The following is a 12,790-nucleotide window of genomic DNA, read 5'->3' as shown; positions in this document are numbered from 1 at the left end:
GAAAAGCTCTTTCTGCTTAAATCACTTTTCCTTGACTATCTCTGTCCTTTTTCTTGAACCGATTCTCCTCAGAGCAGAGAAAACTTTCCCAGTCCCCTCCCTGCCCACTAATTTCTAAATGAAGACAGAAGCATAAAATCCTCTACTTACCACATGTTGTACCTAATCACTGCTACAATACAAGAGACAAGCAGAAAGACCAGTATTGTCAAGATTTAAAATATATGGAAAAAAAAAGTTTAACTAAACACTAAGCATATATTTAGGCCACACTAAGCATATAATCCAGTGAAGCAGAAACTATTTACATCAAAACTGGAGCCTCACTGGTCTAAAAGGGCCCATCATTAATTTATTCTGAAGTAGTCTCTGAGGCTTTTTTAGTCAGCAAGGATAATATCAGTCTTCTTTGGGAACTTTAATAAATTATATAGTTCTTTACAAACTCAGTACCCCCCAATTTTAAATTAGTTGGTGTGATTCAGAGCCTAGGTATCTGATTTTATTTTTAAACATTACAGATAGTTTGGATATGCACACCTTTCATACAAAGACCATGGGCAATCATGTCTCAAATTGAGGTCAGAAGGTGCATAGGGATAAAAATATTCTCAACTGGCCTCTAGAGGCCTACGTAGTTCCAGGAGTCTATTAGCAAGGGTATGCAAAGGGCCAGATAATAAATATTTTAGGCTGTTTAGGCCATTAGGTCTCTAACAACTACTCAATTTGTCATTATAATGCAAAAATAGCCACAAGCAATACATAAATGTATGTGTATGATTGTGTTCTAGTAAAGTTTTATTTATAAAATCAAATAGTGCCTGGCCCATTTGATGACCCTTGGTCTAAATAGACTTTATAGAGTCTTTGTCATTTATTATTTATAATTTTAGATTTTAGCAAATTCCCTGTAATAACCTATAACTATTCCTTTACATTTAATGATAACCTAAGGGGAAAAAAATACACATACATCATGATTCAACTGGATTTACCATTTATAATATTATACACACATATAGTTTTAACACTTGAGTGTTTACTATTTGCCAGGCTTATTTCTGAGTGTTTTCTATATTTTACCTCATATTCACATGATAATCCTATAAGGTGGCATATGGGAAAAAAAAAAAAAAAAAAACAGATTTCCTTCACAATATGACATTTAAGTGATAGAGACAGGATTCAAACACAATCTCGTTCCAGAGCTCTAATGCTTACTCAACTACAGAAAACAACTACCTAATTCCCGTATCCAGTCTATATTTTTTATGATTAATTTAGCATCAAGCAGTATTACTTTCATTTTAATATATATGTCATCTATATGTAAAAACCATTATGTTATTTTGAATAGGAGAAAGGAGTGGGAGGCTAAATCAACACAAGATACAAGATAGTATAGCCGGTGAAAACAGAATAAGCAGAACGAGCTAAAAAAAACCAACCCTGTATTGGTTATTTGAGTGTATATTGTCAACAATTATATAACACAGCATTATCTTTAGTTCATATTTTCCAGATTTATCTCCTTTGGCAATCTGAATGTAGAAAATAAAAACACACATGTCTGGACACATGTTTTTCAAAAACATAGTGGTTCAAATATATATTTTAAATGAGGCAACTGAGTTTTTTTTAATAAGCGTTCTATATATAACTGTTCTCAGAATATAGCATTAAATTAATAGAAATATATATCACAGGAATTGGCATGAAGCCAAAATAGAGGCTACAATTCTGAATGCAGATAACCTTAATGAATATTTTTACCATTATCTATAAGCTAATAATTGCCTTTCTGTTTTCTCTTAATGCAATGAATGTCTTGTTCTTTTCCTTTAACACCATATTTTTAAAGAAATGTGTCTGAAAGACTTATTATCTCCAAATATTATATTGTTCCTTTAAGAAAACTTATTTGATGCCAGTCTAAGATGTATTACAATAAGGATCCTTTCTCTAAATGACTATTCACCTGAATCTGGAGTAACTTTCTTTGTGAAGATAGGATGTTCTTATCAATGGATGAATAAATAGCTTAAAATATTAAAACATGAAATTAACTCAATGGATGAATATAACCTCCAAATAAAATTACAGTTTATTTTGAAGTTATAATTTGGTACTATACTTCAGAAGAAAAAAAAATCATTGAAGATGTAGCTCAGTTCAGAGTGCTTGCCTACCAAGCAAAAACCTAGGTTCAATCCCTAGCACCATAAAAACGAAACAAAACAAAAAACAGAAAAGTAAGTAGTCTTAACACTGGAAAATTGACCCTTTGAAATCTGACACTCTAATTCTTGTTGAAAAAGTATTACTTGTTGAAAAATTACTACTTATTGAAAAAGTACTACTATACTAATAAAATATAACCAATATTACCAAAATGAAAGTAAATGTTCTTAATCTCATTAAAATTGTGTCAGCCTTATTCAATTTTGTTTCTCAAAATGAAATAAAATATATTAAAAAATTTTTAACTAGAAGAATCGAAATTATTCCATATATCATTCAAATACAAATCAACTGAAAATTACTTTTAAGTTTCTTCGAAAATTCTATGAAAACACAGGAAAAAATACATTTATTTTAAGTGCAATTCAGAGTTCAAAGCACTTTTTTCTTTATAGTACCTAGACTCTTCTACAAGTTAATCCCAATCAAAATCCCTATTAATGAGCCAATAATATTAGACACTTAATGTTAAGCTTAAGCTGCTTCACTAACATTTCACAGATAAAATGGGCATCAACTGGTCAATAGAATAAATAAGATAATCAAGTGAAAAATAGTTGTTTTATTTATTTGCTTTGGCAACTGTACTGACACATCAGAAGATTACTGTACTCAAATACTTTATCCTCATCATATTTAGCTTAGGGGTTTCCTTCAAATGTTTCTGGCTTAAGAAAGAAAAATCACGAAGCTATTTAGTTTTAACATACTGCTTATAACTCTCCAAAAGATTAGAAGTTGATAGATGGCCCAATAGCTCTAAAATTGCTGTTAAAATATATATAGGTGGGGACAGCAGGAGAAAAGAACACCCAGAAAACGGAAACTCCCAATAACTAAAGTTAACTATTTTATTACTAATTATTGTTTGTGAAGCCCCACTCGTTCCTAAGAAAAAAAATACAGTATGTATAGAAAAATTAATCATTATTGCCTTGCCTAGATGCTGATACAAGCAACTATATAATAAAAGGATATATATGTGTTTCTGCTAAATAAACCCAACCATAAAAACAACAACAACAAAAAAAACTTCGAGATATAACTAAAAAGTAACCATTAGAACTATTAAATACCTAGTTAAGGAAAAAAAATCAAATACTCATCACTTAGTACATGGTAAAAATCTTTGCCTCTCTAAAACATGTATTATTTCTTTTACAAAGTTAAGTAATTTTATTAGTGGAGAGCTAAATATAAGTTAAGTGCTAAGCACTTCTTCTACAAAACTGAGTTGTTTTATTTGTGGAGAACTAAATATAAGTTAAGTGCTAAGCACTTCAATTGGCTATCAATAATTTAAGTGAAGAAATAACCATTTTTGTATCTCTATGATATATAAACTCTGTGTGTTCAAAAGTAACCCTGTATACAGTCAACAACTATGCAGATGAATGTTATCTGTGAGTACTCACAAATTTAAAAGTCATAGAATTACATACTTCAATATCATCTTAGGTTTTATTAAGATAAGCGAGGTTGGATAGAAAAGGATTAGTTGGTCCTAAAAGTCCACAGCAAAGAGCCAAACAGAACAGACGAAAATCAACACACAATAGTGTGGATCACAACAATGAGTGACTAAACATACAAACAGTAAATATGAAGGAGGCTATACGAACGGCCAAATTTTATGTCTAACACAGCTTGATCCTTAAGAATTATCTTAAGTTTAAGATTTCTGCTGCTCATTATAATTTCCTTCCTTAATGGTACTATCATTTATCAAAATAAGTCTTTATCTCAAGTTAGTAATTTATTAAGGACTATGTCTTCAATTTTCTCCTTTCATATGTTGGGGACATTATTATTTGAGGAAATCAAGAATAAACCTAACATTAAATGTTAATACTTAAGTTAGTATAGAAGTTCCTTGAACTATCCATGCAAAGTATGAATCACAAGTAACCTTTTTCTCTCTTTTAGAAGGAAGTGCATTGGGATGGGGAAAAAAACTATCTTTTTCTGAAACAGATAAATGATTAGTTTCAAGGTTAACACTAGGCAATATATATGAAAAGAATTCTCTACAGAAAAAAAGGGCTGAGAAGTAACAATAGAACATGAGTTTCAGAATCCAAACTATGAATTTGGAAATTAAATTCTGTTATATTCATTAGCAACAACACCTTGAACAATTACCTTCTGCTTTCTATATTTTCATCATGAAAACCAGCACAATTTCTACCCTGAAGGCACTCTGTGAGGATGAGAGGAAGTACTTTATGTTGAAAGAAGTTATTTTACCTTTCAACAAACTCCACCCTCAAATAAGAGAAACAGGTCACTGAAAAAGCAAGTCATTCTGCTTTTAAGGTACAATCTTACCATGAATCCTGAGGCTAACATAGGAAAAGCTAAGGTCCTCGACGTTTCTGAGGCCATGAAGCATTACAAATGTTGGGGCACTATAGGACAACAGGTATACAAAATTGTGGTATAGTCTTAGAAAGTTTGTGGACTCTTTTAAGGACTCTATCATGTTAAAAAGAGGCCCTAAATTCCTTACTTAAAAAAAAAAAAAAAAAATGGAGTATATCTGACCTGATATACAGATATAAATGAAAAAGAAAGGATTAAAGAAAATAATGCTCCCTGGTTAAGAGTCACAAGGTTCACCACCAAACTGAAAAACTCATTTCCCATAATGGGGGCAAAGCTCCATTGACTTATATTCAATTATAGGTACTGCTGGCAGCTGCTACCAAGGGGAACATGGTGAACATCTAGAAAGTTTTCTTTTCCTCTTACTCTAGCAACTTATTGTAAACAAAAATCATGATTAGTTTTTAAAGAAAAAAGTCTAATTCTACTTTTCAAATTAGTGATTTAATATGGCAAGACCATTTATTATTTAAATGAGCATTCTTTTGGGTTTTTTGTTGTTGTTATTGTTTGTTTCTTCATTTTTAGCTAGACAGAAACAAGGATGCTAGGAAGCTATAAAAAAATAAATTGCTTGCCCCAAATCATACCAGCTATTGCTTTGATCCTTAACTGAAAGAGAATCCTAAGTTAATCCTGAGAGTAAAAAAAAAACCAAAAAACAAAAAACAAAGAAATCGCTAACCAAAATGCAATTTTTACTATGTACTTTTCCAGACCTAAAGAAAATCAAAATATCAAATAGGAACAAAATTACAGAAACAAAGGTCCAGAATCCATACAGTTTATTTTAAGGGCTTAAAATTAGAAAGCAAAAAAAGGAAACCCATATAACAAATTTAAATAAAGAGAATATCATAGTTCAATAAAGAAATCATCTACTTTAAGCACTAAATGCCTAAAAATTAAGAAACTAATCTCCACATTGAAGAAAATGTTAGAAAGAAAGAAAAGTTAAGAGAAATTAACTACCTCAGGTACCTCAGTTACTCCTCAGGGACTCCAGATTGCTTAACAAATCTGAGAGATACTATATGTTATTCAGATACTCAGGCAGTATACACCTGGGTGGTTAGGTATTTTCTTTAGCTACACATGAATCATACTACAAATGAGACACTTAGGGTAAATTATTTAAACTGTTTTCCCTCCTGTGTCACCTTATCTAAAATGCAAAGAATGATGTACCCTACCTCAAAAGAGTTACAAGAGATGTTAGTAGCAACCTCAGCAGCACTATGATTTCATTACTGGGATAAAACAAACATGTATGGTATATAAGGATTGTTCAATTAATTAAAGAATCCATTAAGAAATACTGAATGATTGGACAGTTGTGCACATAAACTAGAAAATAAAAGTTCTAGTTTTCTGTAACACATTCATTCTGTCAAATCAGGTAGTTTCATTCAAAAACACTAGGCACTATGTTCTATTCTGGTTCCATAAGAAAGGATGAGTTGCATGCCAACAAGAAAAGTTGGATAGGTTCATCAAAAGAGAACTGAAGGAGGGCTGGAGTTGTGGCGCAGGGGTAGAGCACTTGCCTCTCAAGCATGAGGCACTGGGTTTTATCCTCAACACCACAAAAACAAACCAAAATAAAGTTATTGTGTCCATCTACAACTAAAAATATTTTAAAAAGAGACAGAGAACTGAAGGACATTTCTTGATATTATACAGAGGTATCAACCCATGATTTGGACAGGAGTTGCAAAGTACAGCAAGGAGTTGAGAGGATCATATTTTTTAATTAAACAGTACTTACCCTACAAATCAATATCACCTTAGTAAAAGCAGATCAATCTATATAGCACATTTATCTCCCTCCTTAACAAAAATGAGTGGTGAAATATTAAGAAACACACAAGCAGAACAAACTATGGAGTGGTGGAAATGTCCTTTATCTTGTTTTGTAGAGCAGTTACACAACTATGTACTACTGCCAAAATAAAATTAAGTATTTTAAAACTACGCTTTTATTTTATGCTAATTACACTAATTTAAAAATAGCTCATTTTGAAAGTGACCCTTACTATTCTCAGGGTAAATATGAGAATTTTAAAGTAGCTCATTCAAATCTATATTCATTATAAAATGAAATATAAAATGATCTGATCCAACTCAAAATACTTTTGGTAAGAATTTTTTTTTAACTTTTCAGTTGTAAGAAATTTTGAGATCATAGACTTGCAAGAATCCCTCATGGACTCAGAATTCCTCAGAGTCTTTCTATCCTCTGTGGCATTTATGAATGGATATGTATTTTAATTTCACATTTCTTACACTGGTTTGGTAAAACCTTTTTATGTTTGAGGATTGTAAGAAGTCTGCTTGTCTGTTTCACTGATTTTTGTGTATACTTGCAGGAAAAAAAGTATTTGGAAGAAAAACAGGACTGAATCATAGTTTTCAACAAGAAATTCTAAAGACATGTCTTTCTAGCTCTAAAATGTGCAGGGCAACTTTGGACAAGTCACTTAAGTAAATGTTCTGTGCCTGTGATACTCTGGTATCATAGGCTGTCATAGAATAAAGTGTAATTTGTGAAAGCACTTTGAAAATTTAAAGCAATATTTTCTCTGAAAGTGCCACTGGTGAAATAATACTATAGACCTACCAAACCCCAGCCTTAACCCTGGAATTTATTGGTGTTCCCAAACAACACGCATACACATCTCCTTTGAACTAGAATGGTATATTCAAAGTAGTGGAAAATGGGTAGGCTACTCCCCTCATAAAGAGTGGGAGTGGGGGATTAAAGTGATATCTCCTTCACTACTAAACTTCCAGAACTCTATAGATTTCTGGCATTTGGTCTTACAAGAAACTTGTTATGATCTGGCAATTTTAGCAGGGGAATTGGGAATAAAGCATTCCTGTCCATAGGTTTTACCAGTAATCAAGGAGAGATCAATTACGGAAAGATTGACCAACTCGGTCCCAAATACCCTAAGTGTTAGACAAGCCATCAGCAAGCATTTACCGTGTTCCTGCACAAATCTTTAGCACACATCAAAATGCCTCCCTCAGACTGCGTCCATCACAAGCATGAGTGACAGCAAGGCCTAGAAGTCTTCAGATCATCCATCACAACTCCCTCCCCCTTGGATTCCAGGTCCGGCGGCCTCTGGCCAACACATTTCCTGATCTCCCATTCCCGGGGCCGCCAGCCTCACCAGCTGTTCCCGGCGGCTGGAGCTCCGATCGGTTGGCGCCCGGCGGCCCCGAACATTAACGACACCCAGGAGCCTGGCCTCGTGGCTCAGGCCCGAGAACAGACTCCAACTACAACAGCCCCGGAGACTTCCAAAGAGCAGTTCAGCATTTTGAGAAGAGCTTCCGGAAGCTGGCTGGAGGCGGAAACCGGATGTTCGGAGCAACCATAATTCTCCTCCCCACTGCTTTCCTTTCCTACAGTCGCCTCTTTTTATTCCTAAACGAGATAGAGCCAATTAAATTAAGCTTTGTTGCTACACCCCAAATTGAAAATTCTCTATAAGCATTGCCCTTAAATCCGAAACAGGGTGACATAAAAGAGGAGAGAGCGAAAGTGGAACCCCCGGGACTGGCCTGTGGTATCGCCCGGTTGCCCGGGAAACCGACAGTAACGCCAGTTGCAAACCCCTGGTCCAGGGGCCATGGCCACGTTAGCCCGGCTGCAGGCTCGGTCGTCGTTTGTAGGAAATCAGTACTACTTTAGGAACCGGTAAGTCGTGAAGAAAGGAATCGCACAAAGGACTGGCTGTCTTTAGCCCACTAGTTTTTCAGTGGAACTTTACCATTGACAAATTCCCTCATTCAGTACTCAGTTCCCTCTTTCAATGGGTGCAAACAGAACCAGAAGTTTAACGTAATATTAACTATACAAGGAGATTATAAATAGAGGGAGGCCATGGATATTCAGGTTGATATAAGGAAAGTTCCAGCGTAGATAAAATTGTAAAGCGCCCCCCACCCCCACCACCGCCATCAGACATCATCACAACGCAGTTTGAAGAAATCTGCCTTCTCCCTGTTGAAGGTTTTAATGACCTTCATGCAGTCACCCAGGCTCCCTAGCTCACTGATGTCAATGAGTCCCCACTCTGTCTAGGGATCTGAGCCTCTGTCATGTCACAAACATCATGGAACTCAATTGTTCTAGGACTCATTTCCTTCTGAAAATCAAAGTATCCGAACTATTCTTGCAAGATAATTAGTGCCAACGAATTAATTAATAGAAGAGGGCTAAGAAAGACACTAGCACTTTTTCCATCTCCTTACAGCCAGACTTCACAACCAGAAACAGGTTTATTTTAACAGTGGCCCAGAAGCATTGCCCGAGGAGTTTTTCCAACTTAAGAGAAACTACAAAAAAAAAAAAAAAAAGTAAATTGCACTGTGATAGAATGCAGTGACATGGCAAATCCAGTGGAAATATGTCAATAAGTTAGAAACTTGCTGAGCTGTTCTGATTTTAATTTTTATCTACCACACTATTTCACTGTGTACCTCTTACAACAATTCAATTTTATGTTTTTGTGAAATAACATGTATCTATACTCTTAAAGTAGAAGCAGAAATAATTGACTCTTTTTTACTTACCATTTTTTGAGTCTACCTTGTCTTCATAGTTCCTAATACTTAATAGCTACACAATACTTATTTGTTGAATAATTATATCAATGAATCTTTCAATTGCTTTTTGTTTAAGTAAATATTCTCAATAGCTAATTAGAAATAATCTATTTAGCATTCAGAAATTATCTCTTTATTTAGCATCCATCTAGAATTTATGTGGCAGGCCCTTATTTATTTATGACATAAATACATAAATAAATTCTATCCCTATGATGATCACATCCTAGCATAAAATTGGGACATTTTTAAAAAAATAATTGTTCTATAGTAAGGCAAATAGAAAAGGAAACAACTAACATTGTTTGAGCACTGATTATACATGAGACATTGCACTAATAACTTTCTCATCTATTTCTTTTGGTTTTCACAATGATATGAGTGAATGTATTAATCTGAGTATTTAGATCTGTAGAACAGTATTTGAGGGAAGCCTGATTAAGTGCCAGACAAGAGCAAAGGAACTAATTACTCTTCACAGATTTCAGTGTCCACATTTGCCCCTATCTCCTGGCTTTTGAAAATGGGCATCTCTTCCTAAACTTTGAGATTGCTTGGAGAGATGACTAATGCTATGCAAAAATCATGATGAAAATAAACTGGCATTCCTAGCATTTCATTTATAATTAGTAGTAATAATACTTTTAGTTTAAAAGAATTGTAAAGCTGATAAGGGAAACAAAATTCCAAATTTTGTCTAGTTTTTTAAAAATCAGAGTATTGATAGTTTAGGGCAAAAAATAATAAAATATTAGTATGACTGGGAAAGTAAATAGTAAATTTCCTTCATAAAGTAATGTCATTTTCCATCTGTTATTGACTTGAAGCGTTCTTCCTAAATTTTAACCTTGGGAACTTGTTGAAAATGAAAATTCTGATTCAGTGTGTCTTGGTGGCAGAGAGTCTATATTTCTTACAAGAATTCATATGAGGCCCTACTCTGCATAAAAAGAGAGACTGTAATAAATAGTGTATGGGCTTTTCTTACATTTAATTCTTCAACATCCTTATGAATTATATATATATATTCCTTAATTATGTGAAACAATGAAAATGAGATTCAGTTAGATTGAATAATTTGTGCAAGGTCATACAACTACGAAGTATTAAAGCCAGGTAATTGCACTCTGAAACCTATTCTGTTCAATATGACTCAAGATTTTCTTTCCACTAACCTGGTCTGACTGATTAAGTAGCATCGAGTACCACAATCCAGAGTCCAAAATGGCTTGAGTATATTGTTCCAAATCCATTAACATGTAGGAAACTGTTTAAGGAAACAGTTTAATTTCTTCTTTGTTTCTTTCAAAGTCTTCTATGTCTATCACAAGGTAGTGACAAAAATGTTTTTACCTGATGATTGGCATTAGAATGAGACTGGCAGTAGAATGAAGTTGAAAGGGAACTTTCTTGGGAAAATATATTACTAAGTGGTGAAACTGGTCACTTTCATATGTTAAGTTTTCTATTTTTAAATTCTACTTATTGTAGTATTAATATTGATCCTTCTTTATCTGATAAGACTTAATCATAGCATTCTGCATTTTTCTTATTACCAGAGGCAAATTTTGAAATTAAAAGAAATCAAAACTTAAAGAGCTTATGATGAGTTTAGTTTATTTCAATTCATTCTTGTTATATAATCCTCTCACATGTCACTGTATTTTAAGCTAATTTTAAATTTCTGTTCATCTATCATGATTTCTTACGTATAAATTCTATTTTATTTTATATTTTACAATAAAGGAACTCATTTCTAATATTTCCTGGGTGAATTTAATACATTGTAATAATATTCTCCAAACTGTATGAATTAAAAATGCACTGATTAAAGATTTCCTTAGTACAAACTATGTAGTCATCACTGTTCTAAATATTGAGTACACAACAGAACAAAAAGTCATGAGGAAAACAAAACATCAACAAACTTATTTATAATATTTCAGCTTGGGATAAATATAGCAAAAGCTATAGAGAAAAGTAAGGTGAAGAGAGGGAACAAAATTCTTTTTGTTTGGAGTGGTTTGGGAGGCTCTTCTAATAAGAGGATATTTGCTTGGAGTCCTTAAAAAAAAAAAAAAAAGGAATGATTGGGCATACTAGGGGAAGCACCTTTGTGAACTGGAACAGCAAGTAGAAAGGTCCTATTGTCAGAAGCCTATGATGGAGGGCAGTGGAGAGCAGAATGGGCAAGGCATCGAATGGAAGAATGTGGGCCAGATCATTTGGGACTCTTAAACTACAATAAAGATATAGGATTCTACTCTGATTGAGAGAGGAAGCCGTGGAGGATTTCAGCAGAGGACTGACTTCTGTTTTAAAATAATAATAAAGTAAACTCGTGATTTATTTTTAAATTGAGTAAAGTATTTTGCTTTTATTTTTCCTTTTTCTATTTTCCTCTTCCAGTTTCATCTTTATTAGTTTAACTCGTTGTGACCTGATTTTTTGCTTCTTAACAAAATTTGAGTCACATTTTCTTTAACAAACAAAAAAACACTTGAAATAATTTTAAGCCGGATAGACTTATGTAAAAAAAATTTTTTAAATTGACTTAAGTGAAGGGAAAAGTATATGTAGGGCAATGTGAAAAAATCAGTTATTAAGGAAGAGTTCTAGAAATTCTGTAGAGACAACTATAGAGATAAGTATCCAACTATCAAATTTCCAAGTCTCTCACCACCCAAAAGGTAAATGGAATAGAGATAATGTAGTAGGCAGATAAATAAATATTGAATACCTACTATGTAGAGCACTGTTAAACGTTTTCACAAACATTATTTTATTTGATAGTTACAGTACTCTTATGAGATGATTTTTTTCTTATTCCTAGTTTGTACCTAAGGAAATTGGATTTAGTTAAATCATTTGCTCAAGAGCTAATGAAGTTTGACCCATTTCATACCAAATTTATATTTCTATAAGGAGTATTAAATCAATAAGTCCCTGCATGGAACTAAGTCCATCAAATACACAAGGTCCAACCTGCCTTTCTAGGGTCAGGTTGAGGAAAAGAAAATATGTGACATAGTGCTCTCTAGTAAAGATTGATGATTTCCTCATGTTTTATTCCCCTGTATCAACCTGAACTATAATTTCCTAAAACCGGATGTATTATTCATATAAATATGATTAGTTCTTTTTTTACTCCAACATGATCATGTGACTACAATTCTGATTATGTTATTAATCTAATAAGTTGGACCAGTGTCCTTCAATTTGGACAATTATCTTACTCTAATATCCTAGCAGTTAGTTGGATAAATGAAACCCTTCCTCTAATTCTAACTAATTTCTGAATACTCTGTTACAGCTGAATTTAATTATGACTAGTAAAACTTAGCAATTCTTCCAAATACATAAGATGATTTATGCCAAAATATGGGGACATCTTAGTTGTGTGTTAGCTTAGGTTTAAATATAAACTTTTAAACTTTTACTTTTACCTTGTTTAAACTCTTTAAATATCAATTTTATCATGTAAAGGAGAAAATGATGGCTATTAATATGTTAACTATGAAGGTTAAATGATCATCATGTT

General features: G+C 33.1%; 2 protein-coding genes across 5 annotated transcripts in view; one reads left to right on the top strand and one right to left on the bottom strand.

Moving 5' to 3' along the window:
* The window catches only part of Gpatch2 (G-patch domain containing 2), a 177,254-nt gene extending 169,289 nt beyond the window's left edge, over positions 1-7,965 (bottom strand). For 3 of the 4 annotated variants that reach the window (XM_027934859.2, XM_071600068.1, XM_027934860.3), the window contains exon 1: positions 7,809-7,965. In XM_027934859.2, the coding sequence (XP_027790660.1) occupies positions 7,809-7,864 (56 nt within the window). In that variant the 5' untranslated portion in view covers positions 7,865-7,965. Of the gene's footprint in view, positions 1-7,615; positions 7,659-7,808 lie in introns of those variants that run through there. The other variant, XM_071600067.1, reaches the window with a different exon arrangement.
* Positions 7,966-8,270: 305 nt separating this feature from the next.
* Positions 8,271-12,790, top strand: part of Spata17 (spermatogenesis associated 17) — a 186,671-nt gene continuing 182,151 nt past the window's right edge. The window contains exon 1 of the mRNA XM_027934643.2: positions 8,271-8,338. Coding sequence (XP_027790444.1) covers positions 8,271-8,338 — 68 coding nt within the window. The remainder of the gene's footprint in view (positions 8,339-12,790) is intronic.

Source organism: Marmota flaviventris, chromosome 12 (genome assembly GCF_047511675.1).
Source record: "Marmota flaviventris isolate mMarFla1 chromosome 12, mMarFla1.hap1, whole genome shotgun sequence".
In the NCBI taxonomy this organism is placed as follows: domain Eukaryota; kingdom Metazoa; phylum Chordata; class Mammalia; order Rodentia; family Sciuridae; genus Marmota; species Marmota flaviventris.
The sequence above is the reverse complement of the archived record's forward strand: the minus strand, read 5'-3'. Positions and strand labels throughout refer to the sequence as shown.